This window comes from Oncorhynchus mykiss, chromosome 26, assembly GCF_013265735.2.
Source record: "Oncorhynchus mykiss isolate Arlee chromosome 26, USDA_OmykA_1.1, whole genome shotgun sequence".
Classification (NCBI taxonomy): domain Eukaryota; kingdom Metazoa; phylum Chordata; class Actinopteri; order Salmoniformes; family Salmonidae; genus Oncorhynchus; species Oncorhynchus mykiss.
This window is the reverse complement of record NC_048590.1, coordinates 14,576,606-14,597,541: the sequence shown is the minus strand read 5'-3', so window position 1 is coordinate 14,597,541 and position 20,936 is coordinate 14,576,606. Positions and strand designations below refer to the sequence as shown.

General features: G+C 42.6%; 1 protein-coding gene across 6 annotated transcripts; it reads right to left on the bottom strand.

The window, feature by feature from the left end:
* Positions 1–394: 394 nt before the first annotated feature.
* On the bottom strand, positions 395–20,664 carry LOC110506274 (src substrate cortactin). Of its 6 annotated transcripts, none has more exons than XM_021585713.2 (16): positions 20,511–20,664; positions 18,758–18,841; positions 18,444–18,517; positions 18,034–18,163; positions 17,263–17,373; positions 16,870–16,924; positions 16,155–16,265; positions 8,682–8,792; positions 7,226–7,336; positions 4,460–4,515; positions 4,301–4,370; positions 3,897–4,174; positions 3,620–3,634; positions 3,364–3,514; positions 2,483–2,551; positions 395–2,278 (listed from the first exon to the last, which is right to left on the bottom strand). In XM_021585713.2, the coding sequence occupies exons 2-16, from the start codon at positions 18,839–18,841 to the stop codon at positions 2,142–2,144; spliced, it is 1,563 nt and encodes a 520-aa protein (XP_021441388.2). In that variant the 5' UTR covers positions 20,511–20,664; the 3' UTR covers positions 395–2,141. The 6 variants fall into 6 exon arrangements, with proteins under 6 accessions (XP_021441388.2, XP_021441392.2, XP_021441387.2 ...); XM_021585717.2 differs by having other exon boundaries at positions 3,341–3,514; positions 20,453–20,612; XM_021585712.2 differs by having other exon boundaries at positions 20,453–20,612.
* Between the last annotated feature and the right edge of the window lie 272 nt (positions 20,665–20,936).

Below are 20,936 nucleotides of genomic sequence, written 5' to 3'. Positions count from 1 at the left end.
TTTTGAAATCTACCAATTAGTGCTGGAAGAGACAAATCTGCATATAATCAAATGGCTCTCTTTCATTGACCCCTAAAATTCTGAACCCGGTTCTCGCTATATATTCTATTGAGTCTGTGGACAAAATTCAAACAAAAATAAATAAAAGTACACAGTATTTAAAGGGAAGGCGCAAGATAAATGTACTTAAACCCCTATTGAATGACAACTCCACAAGAACATTTGTTGGCCAGCAAGTGGGAGGTGTTTCAGTGGTTGAATTACATTTATTCAGCGCGCAAGGGAACCATGCCAATAAAGCCAATTAACACCCCTTCCTGAAATGAAAAGCTTCTGTATAACAAATCCTCACGATGTACATAGTAGTTGTAAAGATGAATCGAAGTAACCAAAATACTATCCATACGTTTATTCAAACAATTGACTTACAAAAAAAGAACAAGCAGATAATGTGGCGACTTGAGCAAGTAGAAATAAACATATATAAAAAGGTCACTTTGTATTATAAAACCTCAAATAATTGATTTGATGAGATCCTCATCCCCACACACCTACTGAAGTTACACTACTGCATTAGATCACCGTGACATTGGGGTGAGATTGTCATCGGTTAAAATAAATCACTCTGCCTTTTAGAAACAACCACAGTCAAAATCCCCTTAGAGCCAAATATTGCTTCAGAGCCTTATTTAGTACTTATAGCCCCCTATAAATAAATATCACTCTGCAGTCACTCAGTCAAATAGTACACGTTGGTCATAAGGATGTCAATGTGGCCCCAGACATAATAATATACCAAGTCCCACATACAGTACATGAACACGCAACAGACATGACACAGAACACGTGACAGACTCCGATCTATTCCGATGTAGACAGGTCTTGTCCACATCGAACACGCAGCGACGGCAGGGATTCGAAAATCTGGTACTTTCTCTTTGTCAGCGCATCATAAAAACACCTTTCTGTACATCATTTACTTCCAGCATGCTATCTGATACGATCTACCGCAGGACTATGGGCAGGTGAATAAAAAGCAAGACAATTACACTGTTTATTTTCTTCTAATGCTTTCCGGTGTCTTTCATGACAATGAGAAGAGGTGGAGACGAGACGCAACAGAGATTCACACCATCTACGGTGATCGTATTGGCCCCATGATTAAGCAAATGCAGGCCTTACACCAAAAATGTGGGTTAACCCCAGGCAAACATCCCGTTTTCAACAACACCTCCTCCTCGGTTTCTTGGCGTTATCTGAAATCTGCTAACTAAAGTAAACAATAGAGTTCAAAAAGAAAGAAATCGCCACAGCTCAGACAATGCACTATGTCAGACCTCTCTCCGAACCAGCTACACACCAATCAATTCACCACTGGTCTATACTATTACAAAACTGATCCAAAGTGCTAGTTCCCCAATCAACTTCCGGAAGTGGCATTATTTAATCAAAACATAATAAAAAAATATCCAGTTGTATTTGACATCATACTAGTTCCAAGCTTGTTCTAAAAGCTACTTCATATCATCATTAAAAAAAAAAGAGGACCCCAAATTCACTATATGCACATAAAGCCTGGGGTTCATTTCTACGTCACCTCTGTGATCTCGATCTTTGGTGATCGTAATACCTATACTGTGCATGATAATGTGGCCGCCAGGTCTCAATCGATACCTTGGAAGTTTGAATACATGCCAACGAGGGAACATTTCAATTTATAAGTAAATTAACTAACAGGTGCCAGTGGGGCAAAGCAGCAAGAGTGCCTGGCATGTTATAGAACCAAGAATATAACTAGATATTATAATGGGAGTAGTGTTTTTCTGATGACTTGCTTTACAATAAAAAGGCCTTTCTGTCAAAGTTGGGCTCGCCCGCTTACTCTCGCTCTTCTGCGTAGCCGAGCCAGGGTGAGTGTTGTCCGTGATTCTCCTTTTATTCTGAGTCCTTGATCAGCCTGAAGCCTCTTCCCAAGGAGAGGAGAGAGAGAGAGAAAGGAAGAAAGACTGGGACAGCTGAAAGACCTGAGAATGTCGAGCACACTTGAAAGAAGCAGCGTGATCAACAATATGACAGAGCGCAAGAGTGGATTTAGAAGAGATGGAGGGATGGGGAGAGACTGTTTGGTGTAGTGGGCGGGCTCATTGCCGAAGCTCAACGTAATTGGCTGGGAAGAGGCCGTAGGCACCCCGGCACACACCCCTCCACCAGCCCTCGTCAATAGTCTCAATGTTAGTGATGATGTCATCAGGGTCGAAGGAGATTTCGTCATCACCAGCTGGAAGGCAGACATTCCATAGCAGTTGACTTTGCATTCCATTGCCCTCATATTATAAATAATGTCCAAAGGGTTTGTGTATATCATGAATGTGTCTGAGTTATTGTATTTTGGGGGTAATTATGAGGAGCTCTTGATCTTAAAAAATAGAGTTTTGATAGATGTGATTAAAGTATAGATTATAGAGGGCTTGGCTCCACTCACCTGCTTGGTAGTCATACAGGGCTACTGCCGTTACCCCCAAGTCCTCACCGTACTCATATGTCTGGGCGTCTGCAGGGAAAAGGTCACAGGTCATTCACAGAAGACACAGGAACACAAAGCGAGATTGTCTATTGGGCAAAATTCAGTCCTCTCCTTGACTCCTCCATCCTCCTCTCCCTCGTGACCTGGAAACCTCTAAATTGTCACCATATATGAATGTCAATTCCTTAATAGCTGAACGGAGGAGCATGCGCCTCTCCTCGATACTCTTCTCCGGCCGAGGATACTTAAGTGTATATCCTATGGGGAAAAGTGTTGTAATCCACCACACCCCCTTTGAATCAGCTGTAGTTTTCATGTAGGATGAAATGCACACGATTAAAAACAATACTCTAGCCATCTTTTTATCAATAAAATGTCTGGCACTAGCTCTCCTGTTTTTACTACTTTACACATTTTGGGATTCCTCCCCTGTAAAGGCAATTTGCCTGATGACAAGCTACTGGAGAAAGGGAGTCATTTAATGCATTTGTATCCAAGTTCTCCCTCTTCCCCTCCTCACATAATCGAGGAGAGGACGCAAGGAATTGAGCAAATCCAATCGAGATTCTTCCAATGGCTCAATTGCTTAAAAATGTCGTTCACACATCTTCCCTCCTTAAATTTGCACTGATTGGAAAAGACTTGACAGGTGAAAACAATTAGGTAGAAGCTCATCATTAGACTGGCTTTCACCTGGTCAGTTCTTTCAGACCAGTGCAATAGATAGGACAGAATTGTTTTAATGAGAAAGAGCCAAGCTAGAAATGGGGTTCACAGTGACTCAGCAAATGGCATGTCCTGCTCCTCCCCTCTCACCTCGTTCACTCTCATTCTCTCACCTCCTGTCTCGTCAGGACTCTGGTAGAGCGCCTCCTCCTGGACGGGAGGCTCCTCATACATCTGCTCAGCAGAGGAACGGGAGGTGGGCTCCGCCTCATACAGCTCCTCCCCATTCTCTTCTGCTGCAGGATCCTCGTACACACCAGAGTCCTGACACAGCCAGCCGAGGGAGACAGTCAGAAAACAGCTCCTAACCCCACGGGTCAATTCAAATTCCTCCTTAACTATGAATATTTTCAATCTTTGGGACTTTACCTTCTTTTTCTTCCTCTATGAAAACATCACAGAAAGCATAGTAAGAATGAAGGAAAGTCAAGTGTCAAAGGAGAAGAGGACTGCGGCATTGGAATAAAAATCAGACCATCCTTGTTCACGCCAATGTCACTAAACTGCAAGAAGGACTGATGCGTCCATTTAAGGATGTACTCATCCATATTTTACACAGCAAACTACTGGCAAAAGAAAGTGATGAGCATTAAGCAAACAGGCATTTGTGGGAGTGCAGTGATTGGTGGAACCGGTTGTCATTCACCTGGTAAACTGGGTCGGCAGCTGCAGGTGCAGGTACAGGCAAAGGTGCGGCTTTCTGGACAGGAGGGGTGGGACTAACGGTAGGAGGGCTGGGCTCGGGAGACGGGGAGGCAGGCTTGGCCTTAGCTGTCTGCTCTATCTTGCGCGCCTCCTCTTGCTCCTGCTTCTCCTTGGCCTGGCGGCGAGCTCTCTCCTCCTCCGCCCGCTTCTTGTCCTCCTCCTCCTTCTGCTTGGCGATGTTCTCAAAGCGGGCCTTGATGCTGCCCGTGCTGCTGCCGGCTAGGAAGGGATGACACAGGGGAGGGCAGATCATAATCAAACCAGTGGTTCAAGTTCGGATTTTGCAATGATCTTGACAAACATATTGCACATTTACATACACACACTGGTTTTGTGGTTACTTACCAGTTTCCACAGGCTTGGTCCTCTTGTAGGCAGGGCTTGGTTTCTCCACATCCTCAAAGTTACCTGCACTCTGCCATTCAAACGAGGTGGAGGAGAGTAATTACAGACAATAGATGAGAATTCCCCAGTCTTTAGATATTAGGTATAGAGACATTGTACCTTGTCCATTCGGTCCTTCTGGATGCCAAACTTCCCTCCGAACCCATGAGAGTAGTCTGTAAACAGCGGAGAATAAATAGTTAGAATGACCTTAAATTCACAGATTCGAGTGATAGCTCACCCGTAAAGTGATTTTTTAGGGAACCATTGCATAAATTTAAGAAAGGGTTCAAGTAAAAAAAAAAAAGGAATGAAGCTCATGGTATAAAGAAATAGAAATGTAATCTATATTTAACTAGGCAACTCAGTTAAGAACAAATTTTTATTTACAATGACAGTCTACCTGGGAACAGTGGGTTAACGGCCTTGTTCCGGGGCAGAACGACAGATTTTTACCTTGTCAGCTTGAGGATTCGATCCAGAAACCTTTCGGTTACTGGCCCAACGCTCTGACCACTAGGCTACCCGCCGCCCTGACAATGGAGAAAGGGTAGGGCTGGGCAATACTTTGTGTATTTGTTGGTATCGCGAAACAATTTAGCCAGTTGTCAGTTTCCACGATATTCACACTACCTTTCTCTTCAGCCATAATCTGTAGCCTACTTGTGTTTATGTTAATATTTATGAATACGGGTTGCGTTACCGTACAATAGGAATGTCCAAAATGAATGTATTTATATGCATTTGTAATTGCAACTACACTACCAGTCTAAACTTTTAGAACTACACATTCAAGGGTCCTTTATTTTTACTAATTTTCTACATTGTAGAATAATAGTGAAGACATCAAAACTAATGAAATCATGTAGTAACCAAAACAGCGTTAAACAAATTAAAATATATCTTATATTTGATATTCTTTAAATAGCTAACCTTTGCCTTGACAGTTTTGCACACTTGGCATTCTCTCAACCAGCTTCATGAGGTAGTCACCTGGAATGCATTTCAATTAACAGGTGTGACTTGTTAAAAGTTAATTTGTGGAATTTATTTCATTCTTAATGCGTTTGAGCCAATCAGTTGTGTTGTGACAAGGTAGGGGTGGTACACAGATGACAGCCCTATTTGGGAAAAGACCATTTTAGTCCATATTATGGCAAGAATAGCTCAAATAAGCAAAGATAAATGACAGGCCATCATTACTTTAAGACATGAAGGTCAGTCAATACGGAAATTTTCAAGAACTTTGAAAGATTCTTCAAGTGCAGTCGCAAAAACCATCAAGCGCTATGATGAACCTGGCTCTCATGAGGACCGCCACAGGAATGAAAGACCCAGCGTTACCTCTGCTGCAGAGGAGTGACTTACTTGGGTCAAGAAACACGAGAAATGGACATTAGACTGGTGGAAATCTGTCCATTGGTCTGATAAGTCCAATTTGAGATGTTTGGTTGCAACCGCCGTGTCTTTGTGAGACGCAGAGTAAGTGAACGGATGATCTCCGCATGTGTGATTCCCACCGTGAAGCGTGGTATGGGAGTGCTTTGATGGTGAGACTGATTTATTTAGAATTCAAGGCACACTTAACTAGCATAGATACCACAGCATTCTGCAGCGATACCCCATCCCATCTGGTTTGCACTTAGTGGGACTATCATTTGTTTTTCAACAGGACAATGACCCAAAACACACCTCCATGCTGTGTAAGGGCGATTTGACCAAGAAGGAGAGTGATGGAGTGCGGCATCAGATGACCTGGCCTCCACAATCACCTGACCGCAACCCAGTTGAGATGGTTGGGATAAGTTGGACCGCAGAGTGAAGGAAAAGCAGCCAACAAGTGCTAATATGAGGGAACTCCTTCGAGCCTGTTGGAAAAGCATTCCAGGTGAAGCTGGTTGAGAAAATGCCAAGTGTGCAAAGCTGTCATCAAGGCAAAGGGTGGCTACTTTGAAGAATCTAAAATATATTTTGACTTGTTTAACACTTTTTTTGGTTACTACATGATTCCGTGCGGTATTTCATAGTTTTGATGTTAGTCTTTAATAGATAGTCTTTAATATTATTCTACAATGTAGAAAATAGTCAAAAATGAGGGAAAACCCTAAAATTAGTAGGTGTCCAAACTTTTGACAAGGACACACAGACACTTGCTATTGGTGATGAATTTCTATTTTGTCAATATCGTCCGACTCTCGAGGTAGGTTTGTACAGTAGGGGTGACGTTTTGAAGGGGAACTAGGACGTGTAAAGGGCAAAGGCACTTTAGACATTGAAAACAGAGCTGGGGCAAAAGAGAGAATACATTTTGGAAAGAAAAGGATGGACAGTATGCTGTGCCTTGCTGAGACTCGTGGAGTAGCAAGACCAGTGTGCCCTGGGTTATGAGCACAAGGAGAGGCTGGCCAAGCACCTCTACCCCAAACCCACAATACACAAACATGCACCAACAGTATATATAGGCACAAGCACATTTACATACAGATATAAACAAGTACACGGGTCAGCTGCACTCAGACCAAACACACGCCGATCCTGCCTTACAGTATATAAAAAGCACACAAATGAAAACTTTGTTAACAACTTAAACCAAAAGAACCAAGGTGCTATACACATCCAGTAAATCCAGCCTGAGCACTAGACTGATAAGTCCTAAGTCTGTCTAGCTCCATCTGTTGTCACTTCCTCTATTATGAGCCTGTGGCAGATGCCACGCCACCAGACAAAGGAAGTACTTTAACCTCATTAACTCAATAGTAAAACCATAAAATGACCACATCAGTAAAAAGTGTGTGTGAACACATATCCTGTGTGCGTTATCCTGCTACTAAGGATATGTGTTAGGTGGAATAAAACCCATGTAAACACAGGTCAAACCACCGGTACCTTTCTGCGACTCGTGGAGCTGCAGTTTCTCCTGGTGGTCCCATCCCAGGGCCGACTTGTCCTGTCTGTCCGTCTGCACACCAAACTTGCCACCAAAGCCCTTCACGTAATCTGTGAAGGGCACAGAGAATATTAGAATGGATGCTAAAGTGCAATGTAGGTAGGCCCAAATGAGATAACACAGTCTGGAAAATTCCAATGGCTGATTGGCATACAGTACATTACCAGATAACATATTTGATAACATTCTGTACTACAAAAATGGCTACCGTGTAGACCCTCTGGGACACGTGTCAGAGCCACCATCTCAACCATTGTGTGACCAACACCTGGGCTGTAAACACTGCCTTGGTGCAGTATGGGTAACAATGGAAGGTCACCTTTCCCTCTCTCTGATACCTTCAGCCTGGGATTGCGTAATCAGGGAGGGAAAGCTAATGATAAGGCAACATGTTTCCAGGCCTTCAGGAGAGTTTGAAAACAAGATTCTACAAGCACAACTATTTAGCTAGTAGGATATTTGGGGCACTGTAGGAGAGAGAAAATGAGTTAGTCTGATTAGAGCGGAGGGAGGTGTAGTACATACTCTGCAGATAGACGGCCCCACACTGTCTCGCCTCATCCCTCTTGTTACACAGGCACAATAGAAAAACAAGTGTGTATGCATAAGGCTTGCATGGTACACCATACACCGGTGTATTTGGAAAAAGCCACGATGATGATTTTCAATAACATCAATACCATTGAATCTATTTCTGTGTTTTAATAAATATGAATATTTGTACCTACGTTTTAAGTAAATGCCTGCAGTCAACTTGTGCAATATGTTAGAAGATTGAGTTCTTAATTTCACCGGTCACATAATTTTTCATTATGAAGCTTACCAATAGTCCCCAGTCACGTGGTGTTTGTTTACAAGCACAGAACGAGAGCAGAGCCTTGAGTCACTCACTGTTGTGCAGAAAGCGCCAGGTGATACATTTACAGTATGGAATGAATAACTAAAATGTTTGCCAGCTAGATATCTTAGAACTATTCAGTTAACCGTCTAAAATGCTCTGCAGTTGTGCATTTAATGTGCTAATTTAGTAGCTAGTTAGCTATCTGGCTAACTGTTTAGCTTCCTCCAAAATCAAGCAATTGTTTGGTAACACCAGAGAATCACCTCCTGGATCAAGAGCCTTGCTGTCTCATATTTGCATTTTTTTATTACTTGTATAGTTTAGTTTGGAGACTGTACACAGTGTGCGCAATGCGATTGTTAGCATTCGCTATGAGATTTTACATTTACTTGTTAGCATTTAACCTTTTGGATTAGAGTATCAGTGGGTTTTGAAAACAGGGCCCCTTGTGTTCAGTGCCGGTATTACTGAATATCCCAGTATTGCACACAAGGTCGGTATGACACTCTGGATACCGCCCAAGCCTAGTGTGTGCATGACAAAGGGGGACACACCTTTCTGAGACTCGTGCTTCTCTGTTTTGCCCTGGTACTCAAAGCCCAAGGCGCTCTTGTCCACCTTGTCCGTCTCCACTCCGAACTTCCCGCCAAAACCTTTGGTGTAATCTGGTGATACCCGGGAAAGTGGTTGGGAAAATAGCAGATATAGTTAATCATATAATTTTTTTTTTTGTTGGGCTTGCCCCCAAGGCAGAGAATTCAGAGTTCAGTCAAGGCACCATCTGGATACACATTCTATATACACAGGCAAGGTGTTAGTCACTGACACACAGCCTCAAAACCAAGTTAAACAGGAACTGCACAGCAGCTGATCAAGCTAAAGCACAACGAAGCACTGAATTTGGCAAGGACATTGAAAACCGGTGGAGCTACAGGATGTGCAGATATTTGTTACAGCCCAGCACTAAAACAACATCAAAAACCTTAATAAGCCAAATTAGGTGTCAGAACTGGGCAGGATGTAAAACCTGCACATCCTGTAGGGTTGTTCCACAAAATGAGTGGCCTTTGATATTTTAAGTAGAAATTGGGCACAAAAATTGAATTTTAAAAAGGCTGCTATATTAAATGAAGTGCCCTTCAAAATAGACCACATGGACAATTCAATTAATTAATTTGTTTATATGAATAAAGACTTGCTAAAGCACCAAATTCAGCATTTTGATGTTCCGTCAACCCTGTGTCACTTCTATGAAGATTTCAACCCACTTAATACATTTTTATACCCAAGTTTCACCATCACTGTAAAGTCCTAGGTATTTTGTTGCTTGACAAATTCATTTTAAAAAGGCTGTTATATTAATCATTTCTGATTAATGTACCATACCAGTCAAAAGTTTGGACACTTACTCATTCAAGGGGTTCTTAATGTTTTACTATTTTCAACATTGTAGAATGTTAGTGAAGACATCAAAACTATGAAATAACACATATGGAATCATGTAGTAACCCCAAAAAGCATTAAATCAAAATATAACGTATATTTGAGATTCTTCAAGGTAGCCACCCTTTGCCTTGACAGAGAAACGACAGTCCATCATTACTTTAAAACATGAAGGTCAGTCAATGTGGAAAATGTCAAGAACTTTGAATGTTTCTTCAAGTGAAGTTGCAAAAAACCATCAATCTCTATGATGAAACTGGCAATCATGAGGACCGCCAGAGGAAAGGAATACCCCGAGTTACCACTGCTGCAGAGGATAAGTTCATTAAAGTTACTTGCCTCAGAAGTTGCAACCCAAATAAATGCTTCACAAAGTTCAAGTAACAGACACCAACAGCAACTGTTCTGAGACTGCGTGAAATCCGGAACTTCATAGTGAAATTGCTGCAACAAAAATAAAACACCACTAAAAGGACACCAATAAGAAGAGACTTGCTTGGGCCAAGAAACACAAGCAATGGACATTAGACCAGTGGAAATCTGTCCTTTGGTCTTTTAAGTCCAAATTTGAGATTTTGGTTCCAACCACCAAGTCTTTGGAAGACGCTGAGTAAGTGAACAGATGATCTCTGCATGTATGGTTCCCACAGTGAAGCATGGAGGAGGAGGTATGATGGTGCTTTGCTGGTTACACTGTCAGTGATTTAAATAGAATTCAAGGCACACTTAACCAGCATGGCTACCACAGCATTCTGCAGCAATACACCATCCCATCTGGTTTGTGCTTCATGTTAGCTAGGCAAGTTAGTTAAGAACAAATTCTTATTTACAATGACGGCCTACCAAAAGGCAAATGGCCTCCTGCGGGGATGTTGGCTGGGATTACAAATAAACTTATTGAAGTAAAAATATGGGAGAGACATAAGATGACAACACAGCATGGCAGCAGCACAACATGGCAGCAGCACAAAACAGGGTACAAACACCGTTGGCCACAGACAACAGCACAAATGGCAAGGTAGAGACAACAGTACACCATACAAAGCAGCCACAACTGTCAGTAAGAGTGTCCATGATTGAGTCTTTGAGTGAAGAGATTGAGATAAAACTGTCCAGTTTGAGTGTTTGTTGCAGCTCGTTCCAGGCGCTAGCTGCAGCGAACTAAAAAGACAAGTGACCCAAGGATGTGTGTGCTTTGGGGACCATTAACAGAATGTGACTGGCAGAACGGGTGATGTATGTGGATGATGAGGACTGGAGTAGATATCTCAGTTAAAACCTAAGAAGGTTTTTATAAATAAGCAACAACCAGTGGATCTTGTGACGGGTATTCAAAGATAAGCAGTTTACAGAAGAGTATACTGTAGAGTGCAGTGACGTGTCCCATAAGGTGGCAAATCTGATGGGCGAATAGTAAAAAAACAAAACATCTAGCCGCTCGAGAGCACCCTTACCTGCCGATCTATAAATTACGTCTCCATAATCTACAGTAGCATGGGTAAAATGGTTATCTGAAACAGGGTTAGTTTGGCAGCTGGGGTGAAAGAGAAGTGATGATAGAGCAGGTATTCCCATACTGGTATGACAAATAAATAAATAAATATATATTTTAAACTCATTTAGATTTTCAAACGGGGCTATACGTTTGGGTGAGGGTTTTTTCCCCTTGCCTGAGTAGCCTATTTTCACTGCCAAATATCAAACTAAACCATCTACTGTTTAACACAATGTCAAATACAGGTAGCCTCATCAAATAATTAACATCCAATCAAATTAACCGTTACTCTTCTGCGGGAATTCCACTAACAGTGCGTATGTAGCCAGACGTAGCTGCTGCTCATTCCGTTTGCACTAAAATTGAGTAATGGTAAAAAAAAAAAAAGTTAAGCCTGCGTCCCAGCTCTACTGGTAGTACTGCTACTACCAGCAGTACTACATCTGCACCTGTCGATGAAACGAGTTGTTCTGCTCCCACGAGCACTTCCAATGCTAGCATCAGTCATTTTACATTTGTTGTTAGCCCAGCTAGCATGGACACTGACAGTTGTGAATCTGATGCAGCCGAAGAGCTACTGCCCCCTTACCCAGGAAAGCACCGAATAGACGTTGGACCATTGGAGACGCAAATATGATGAGAACTACATTGATTTGGGGTTCACTTCTATTTGGGAGTAGTGCCTTTCCTGAGCCAGTGTGTGCAAAAGTACTCTCACAACTCAATAAAACCTTCACTATTGCGCAGACATTTAGAAACAAAACATGCCAATTTGAAGAATAAGCCACGGGAGATATTAGAGCAAGAATTAAGACAACTTTCGAGTAGTAAGACATGTCTAAAAGCAACAGAAACCATTAATAAGAAGGGGAAAGCGTGTCTTATATGGTGAGTTACCGAGTGGCAAGGACAGGCAAGCCCCATACTACTGTGGATGTCTTAATTATTCCTGTTGCCGCAGATATGGCTGGGGGAAAGGCCCAAAAAAAACTACAGACAATGTCTTCATCAAACAACATCAGTGACATGGCAGGAGATGCTTTCAAACAATTACTGCTTCGCATACAAGCCAGTGAATTCTATGCGTTACAGCTGGATGGGCCTGGCATATGTCTCCTGGAAACCAGGAGAGGATATTTTTAAAGTACTAGACAGCTTTGTGACATCAAATTGACTTTGGTGGTCAAGATGTGTTGGTATCTGTACTGATAGCGCAAAAGCCATGACAGTGAGACATAGTGGAGTAGTAATGCGCATGCAAGCAGTTGCTCCCATTGCTACACGGCAGCAAGAGCCTCTCAGTGGATGCTGCAAAGGGAATGCCTGACAGCGTGCAAGACATTTTGGACACTATAGTGAAAATGGTTAACTTTGTTAAAGCAAGGCCCATGAACTCTCGTCCATTTTCTGGATTATGCAATGATATGGGCAGCGACCATGTAACGCTTTTACAACATACAGAAGTGCGCTGGTTATAATGGGGAAAAAGTAGACATTTTTATTTATTTTTTCATTGAGAGAAGTGCTTAAAGTTCTTTACTGACCATCATTTTCACTTGTCTGACCACTTCCATGACGACTTTCTCACACGACTGCCCTATCTGGGTGATATTTTTTTTTGCCTGAATGATCTGAATCTAGGATTACAGGTACTCGCCGCAACTATATTCAATGTGCTGGACAAAATCGTGGCTAAGGACAACAAGATCTTTCCATCAGTGTATGATTTTTTTGAGTACAAATTGACTCAAGATTACAGACAATTTCAAATGTAATATAGCGAAGTGCCTGAGTTAGTTGGGTGCGCAATTACGCAGGAACCCGTATCGGATGACACAAACAACTGGATTCGTTATCCCTTTCATGCCCTGCCTCCAGTCCACTTATGATATCTGAACAAGAGAGCCTCATCGAAATTGCAACAAGTGGTTCTGTGAAAATGTAATTGGACTGTGCCCAGAGGGTCCTGCCTTGGCAAATTGTGCTGTTAATATTGGAACTACCCATCCCGGATCTGGGAGAATTGCAATCAACTGACACTAATTACACTAAGGTGTTTTTCAAATATCTATTCGATAATATATCAACCGGGACAGTTGGCTTCTTAGTAGGAGCGAGAGAAACAATGGCCGCATTTGTCTATTACGCACAAATCACTCTTGAGAGCCACCAGCTGACCACTGACGCAATGTTGTCGTTCACGCTCATTTTTCAAAATAAAAGCCTGAAACTGTGTCTTGTGACACTAGACACATTAGGGAAGCCATAGAAAAAGGAATCTGGTTGATATCCCTTTCACTGCTCAATAGGGATGCATAGGAACGCAGAGGTTTCTAAATAAGAGTCACTTCCTGATTGGATTTTTCTCAGGCTTTCGCCTGCAATATCAGTTCTGTTATACACAGACAATATTTTTACAGTTTTGGAAACTTTAGAGTGTTTTCTATCCCAAGCTGTCAGTTATATGCATATTCTATTATCTGGTCCTGAAAAATAGCCTGTTTACTTTGGGAATGTGCCCCCTAGTTTCAAGAGGTTAAGACACTTTTCAACCAGGCACCTATGTGAGAGTGGATTCTCAGCCCTCACTAGCATGAAAATTAAATACAGGCACAGACTGTTGGTGGGAAATTATTTAAGACTGAGACTCTCCAATACAACCCATCATTGCAGTATTATGTGTGCTTGAAAGGATGCACCATTCTCATTAACATGTGGTGAGTTATTCACAATTTCTGATGAACAATTAAGGTTTTATATGTAAGATGGCTAAATAAATAGCTAGATTATTATTATTTGTGCCCTGGTCCTATAAGAGCTCTTTGTCACTTCCCACGAGCCGAGACATGTAAAAAACTCAATCTTATGTTTAATAAATGTATCGTATAGTGTGTGTGGCAGGATTACAATGATGGCAAAAAACAACATTTGAGAGTGCGCTGACCCTGATTTGAGGGGGTACGCAGCTGGAGGTTGAATGTTTGAAGGGGTACGGGACTATAAAAAGTTTGAGAACCACTGCAATTGAGGAAACCAAGTCTAGATTTAACTTTAGCCTGCAGGTATGATATGTGCTGAGAGAAGGACAGTGTACTGTCTAGCCATACTCCCAAGTATTTGTATGAGGTGACTACCTAAAGCTCTAAACCCTCAGAGGTAGTAATCACACCTGTGAGGAGAGGGGCATCTTACCAAACCACATTACCTTTTTTCCGGAGGTGTTCGGAACAAGTTTAAGGGCAGAGAAAGCTTGTTAGACACCAAGAAAGCTTTGTTGTATAGCGTTTAACACAAAAGCCGGGGAGGGGCCAGCTAAGTGTAAGACTATCATCTGCATATAAATGGATGAGAGCTTCCTACTGTCTGAGCTATGTTGTTGATGTAAATTGAGACGAGTGTGGGGCCTTGGATTGAGACTTGGGGTACACCCTTGGTGACAGGCAGTGGCTGAGATAGCAGATGTTCTGATTTATACACTACACTCTGAGGTAGTTAGCAAACCAGGCCAAAGCCCCTCAAGGGACACCAATACTCCTTAGCCAGCCCACAAGAACGGAATGGCCTACCGTATCAAAAGCTTTGGCCAAGTCAATAAAAATAGCAGCGCAAACATTGCTTAGAATCAAGGGCAATGGTGACATCATTGAGGACATTTTAAGGTCGCAGTGACATCCATAACCGAAGCGGAAAACAGATTGCATACCAGAGGGAATACTACAGAGAAAACCAGTCAGTTGATTATTGACAAGTTTTTACAACACTTTTGATACAGGGAAAAATAGAAATAGGCCTATAACAGTTAGGATCAAGCTGATCCCCCCTTTTAAATAAAGGATGAACCGTGGCAGCCTTCCAAGCAATGGGAATCTCCCCAGTGAGGATAGACCGGTTTAAAAGGTCAGAGATAGGCTTGGCAATAAGGGCAGAAAACTTGAAGAAAGGGTCTAAACCATCTGCCCCATACGTTTTTGGGGGGGTCAAAGTTTAAGGAGCTCCTTCAGAAACTTTGTAGCGAGGCAGGGGAAAAAGAGGGAGGTGCATCGGGGCTAGTCGCATTAGAAGGGGTGGGAGATGAGGAAATGTTGGACGGGTAAGGAGGCATGGCTGAGTCAAATAGGAATCCTGACTAAATGAAGAGGTGATTAAAGAGCTCAGCCATGTGCTTATTGTCAGTAACAACTACATCATCAACTTTAAGGGGCATGGGCAGCTGTGAGGGTTTATTCTCCAGGTCTTTAACCGTTTTCCAGAACTTCTTGGGATTAGACCCACAGAGAGAGAACTGCTCCTTAAAGTAACTAACCTTGGCCTTCCGGATAGCCTGAGTGCACTTATTTCTAATTTACCTGAATGAGAGCCAGTCAGCCTGAGTATGCATGTGCCGAGCCTTTAGCCAAAAGCAATTCTTGAGGTAGTGTAACTGCAAGATCACAGTCGAACCAGGGGCTGAACCTGTTTTTAATTCTCTTTTCTTTATGGGGGCGTGTTTGTTAACAATATCACTAAAGATCTCAAAAAAGAAGGTCCAAACTTCGACAGAGGGGATCAAGCTAATTCTATACCAATTTACAGAGGCCAGGTCATGAAGGAAGGCCTGCTCATTAAAGTTTTTAGCAAGCGTCTATGACAAATCTTAGTGAGACTATAATTTGTTTTTCAACAGGACAATGACCCAACACATCTCCAAGCTGTGAAAGGGCTATTTCACCAAGAAGGCGAGTGGAGTGCAGCATCACCCAACCTCAACCCAATTGAGATGGTTTGGGATGAAAAGGGTAGCTACTTTGAAGAATCTCATATTTTGATTTGTTTAACACTTTTTTGGTTACTACATGATTCCATATGTGTTATTTCATAGTTTTGATGTCTTCACTATTATTCTACAATGTAGAAAATAGTAAAAAATAAAGAAAAACCCTTGAATGAGTAGGTGTCCAAACTTTTGGTACTATATACACGACTGTGTGTACTCGTGTTATGCTACACAAACCTTTCGCCATATTTTTCCCCACTAATGTATGTGTGCACGAATGTATGTGTGGGTGTGTCCATGTACAAATTATGTGTGTGTATTACTCGCTACACAAACCTTTCTGGGAGTCGTGTTTCTCCGTTTTGCCCTGGTATTCAAAGCCCATTGCAGTTTTGTCCACGCGGTCTGCCTGCACCCCGTATTTCCCCCCAAACCCTGTGGAGTAGTCTGCACATCAAAGCAGGGGGAGGGGTCAAGACTGAAGCAGGGAATGGTGGCTGCAGTGATGAATACTCAAATCAACAACAAAAAAAAAAAATCAACCCCTAGCCCATACCATCTAGGCACTTCATGTACAGTAGGTCTGGGGTAAAATTCAGATTGACTGTTTAATAGTATAGGTGTGAGCAATACGGGTACATTTCCACCTAGTTTGTCAGAGGGCAAGGTGGAGCTGTGGTCATCCTGCTTAATGTAGTCATTTTAGTTTAAGTGCCTTAGGAGCTAGGGGTTCAGTCGGAATTGGGCACATAAAGCTAGCAACTAGATGGGGGTGAGGAACAATGGTGGTCACAGCATGGAATCACAGGAGTGCAGCTGGAGCCGGGGAGCACTGAAAGCTAAAAGCCAGGAGCGTACTCACGCACACAGCATCGGATGCCACTCACACCCATCCTAATACCATAAAGGTTTGACTGGGCCAGATACTATTACATCCAGATGGTCTACAGAGCAGACAATTCTGAATTATGTGAAGTGGCTAAACAAGGATAGTGAGCTGAACTGTTCAACTTGTGTTGTTTGCCTGTTTTAACAGACCATGTAAAATCACCTTTCTGCGATGCGTGTTTCTCAGTCTTCCCGGCATAGTCAAACCCGACAGCGGACTGAAAAGGGAGAGAGCTCCGTGTTGAAGTTAACAAAGTCACCAGCCAAAGGAGAACGTAGCATTTCTCAGCACCATCATCCAGTATCTTTTCATGCTATTCAAGTATTCTCATCTAAATGACATAACTTGAGAGATGGGCACTTACTCAAATTCTATTATTTTCATTCATCCTATAATTGGGTATTCTATTGGGTCCCTCAAAAACTATCTTACAAGGGAGATCTGTCCCAAAACACCACATCATATATTGATGTCAAGACCTAAAATCGCTATGTGGTCATGGGTCATGAGTTTTTTTCCTGACCATAGAGCCCAATGTGACCATGATTAGCGTACCTTGTCGACACGGTCGCCCTGCACTCCAAACTTCCCCCCGAAGCCTTTGGATGTGTCTGTCTGAGAGCAGTGCTTGGACAGCTTACTCTGGTACTCATGGCCCACCGCAGACTGGGGGGGGATAAGAGAAAGAGAGAGGTGAATAAATGCAAACAGTGTGAGGCTGACTGCTGGGTATGCAGTGGTTTGATCAGGTGTTGACAGCAGAGTCACACACAGAGTGGGGTAAACAGTGCTGAGTCATAATATTCACAACACACTGAGCAGTGTGCAGGCAGAGTGAGGGGGGGGGGGCTAAAAATGCCCCCCCCCTGCCTGCTCACCGTCACACCCTGTTCTCACACACACAAATGGTAACAGTGCACACAAACAGAGAGAGAGAGAGAGCGTGAGAGAGGGCTAGAGCATTGTGGATAACACAACTCAAACGGCAATGATGAGCTCAGCTGCTTTTGCCACAAATCACAGTCAACGCACGGCAACATTCCTTTTGTGCGCATGTGTAAAAGTAAACATTTCAGTAGAAGACTGAAATGCAATTGGCAATTTAGGCCAATCAGATGAGGTTAAACTAATTCCGTTCCAAAATAATGTTCCTGCGCTCCCTCAGGAGACGGTTGTAATAGCGATCAGCTGTCGGTCCTGGGCTTTGAATCATTGGATAATCAGCTTTTCTACAGATGTGGTCACCAAAATAAAATGTAATCAAATTGCTGTGGTCCGAGGGGCATTACCCATTCTAATAATTCTATTACTATGGTCACCACTCACTTTGTCCATGCGGTCCTGCTGCACACCAAACTTGCCCCCATAGCCATCCGAGGCCTTGGGCATGGTGGCCTGCTCCTTCTGCCTCAGATCACTGTGCTCCGATGACACGTTCTCACGCAGCTTGTGGATACTGGAGGGGGGGGTAGGAGGGAAAAGATTGGGAGGAGGGAGAGAAATAACAGGGTAAGAATGACTGAGCTTCACTGGCCATCCTCAAAAACCTGATGACAGGTTAAAAAATAAAAAAAAGTTAACTGAATAATGAAACGATTAAAGATGTAATATCATCGACAGGTAGACAATGTGAAACCATGATTAGAATGACATTGAAATGATCACGTTTGAAATGTAGTGACGCTGATGATGAAAACTGTTGTTGACGACAAGGATGATGAAGCAGCGGTACTTACTTAATGTGTTCCTGGTGACCGGAGCCTTCCACCGTCTTGGCCCCCCATCGCTGTTCCTTCTCTGAAACGTCATTCTGTTAGCACGGAAATAAGGAGCAAGGGGTCAGCGGGGGAGGAGAGGAAAGAGGAAGATAGAAATGGAGAAAGGAGGGAGGCAAAGGGAGGAAGAGGAGAAGTAGTCAAAGAAAAAGATTTAGTGGGCATGGGGTAAGGAGGGAGAGGATACGGTGAGGTGTTAATAAGATGAAACTGCAAAAACAGCAATTGCTCTGGATTAAAACCGAAATGGGACTTCATTACCATGGTTGACTTACCTCAAAGTCTGGGTCTGTCTCCCAGTCATCACCTCCATCATCCACTGCCACGGTGACGGACTGACCTGCTGCTGCCTTCCACATCTGGGGAGAATATGCTGGTTATATTGGCTCACACGATCACACACCCCCCATAATGTGACTGCCAGAAATGCACTTTCCTGGGAGCGGTTAGAAACAAATATTGCGTTGGCATATCAATATTCAAACATGCATCTTCCTATGAATTTGATAGGACCTGAAACCCATCTGAATGTCATAAAACATTATCAGGCAACTGAATAACCAGTATGAAGTCTTTCAAAAGCTGGGATGGGGGTATTGTGGTGTATCTGTATTTTTTAGGCTGCCTTTGGTCATCATCCAAGTCTCAGCAAGAAGGGCCACTTTTAACTAAGACCTAACTCAGCACAAGGCTGGCATCTGTATTCAATGAGCGGGTAGTACGCAACGTGGCTCCATTCATTCCGAGATGAGAAAAGGAGGGAGGATGCACCCTGTTACATGGGACTCTCTCTCTCTCTGGAACAACAAAACGGTCTTCCTTCTGGCGCAGTTGTGACATACATACCACACCCCATGTGTAGCAAAGCACCTTAAAAAGCTACAAAACCGACGTGTGCGCAACTGTGGTGCAAAACAGACGGAGTTGGCTTAAAATGTTGACAACATGTAAACAATATTTCGTCTCCAATGTTTATTGAAAACATACATACATACATTTGCACAATGAACACTTGTTTCTCAAATACACCGTTACAGTTGTTGGCTAGCTATCTAGCGATTTTTTTGCCACATCATTGACGTGAAATCAGTCAAAACAAGCCATGGTATCAAGTCCAGGACAAGATTAAACCAGTTTGAAACGAGCCACTTACGATTCCCCACACGGGATTTTCTTGTTCCCGATCTGGCCATCCAGCGTCAAAACTATTCACGACTTCGGCCCTTTTGAAACGTGCGCATTGTTTCAGTGTTGTCAGCTAACCGATCTATTCTAGCGAATCCAAGTTAACCACAAGAGTCACTTATTGTATTGCCCATTGACGATGAGTAGTCATAGTATTGAAGGCTGCCAGCACCACCACACACGTAGATTGAGTGTTTCGTTAGAAAAGCTACGTCCATAATACAAATGCAAGACAATTGGCTTAATTAGCTAACGTCAGCTAGAAAGAAAGAAAAAAATCCAGGCAGCTGTGTATTCAATGTGGTTAACTAGTATTTATGCGTGTATTAGCTGGACTGGTCGACTGGACCACTGTAGCAACAATAGTCATTCAAATGTGCTGCCTTGTCAAGTGCACATGCGAGAGATTAAACAATTAACATTTACATAGCTAGCTTGTAAATTAGCTACATCACTAGCATTTTCTTGATTGCTGATCTTTGTGACATCAAACATTAACATTTTAATTTGCAGTGATAGAACAGTGGAATCAGAAAAGACGGTGCGGGGAATGATATATTTCTATTAGACAATGACAGACATGAAGAACAAGTTTAGCTAGATGTCTAGCTACTAAACATGAAGAGGTTCATTGTAAATTAATAGTATTTCCTGTTCCAGTTACTGGCTCTGCTTGTCGAAAATTATTTTGGCACTGGTCGAGCTCGGACTGGTTTTTCAATTCAGCCTGCATTTCATCCTGCGAGCGCGTAGTAGATACTTTCATGTTAATCTAAATGACTTACTTTTTATGAAAATTTCCTGCAGTCAAAAATATATATTTGAGATGTGAAAATAATGCACCTCTTGACAGTCCTCGAGGTGTGATGGAACATTCCTTTTAGGCCCGCTCTCTTCCGGATCTCCTAATATCCCACTTCCTGCTTGGGGAGCGACGCGGTTCTCATGGAGGTAGACAGAGGATTCTGCCACGTTCAAAACAACTCAGAACTCAGAAAACTACGACTTCATTGCGTTCAATGCAACTGGGAACTCTGAAAAAACGAGCTCCGATTGGAAAAATATTGATTTGAACGGTAATCCAACTCGGAATTCCAAATCGGAAACTCAGCCCTTTTTCATGAGTTCTGACCTGAAGATCACTGACATCATAATTTAAACTCTTTCTCCGACGTCCCAGTTGTTTCGAATGTGGCACTAGTATCTGTACCATTATAGTTGCATGGGCAGTGTCATTGAGGCAATCTCCATTTTGAAGTAGTCCATTTT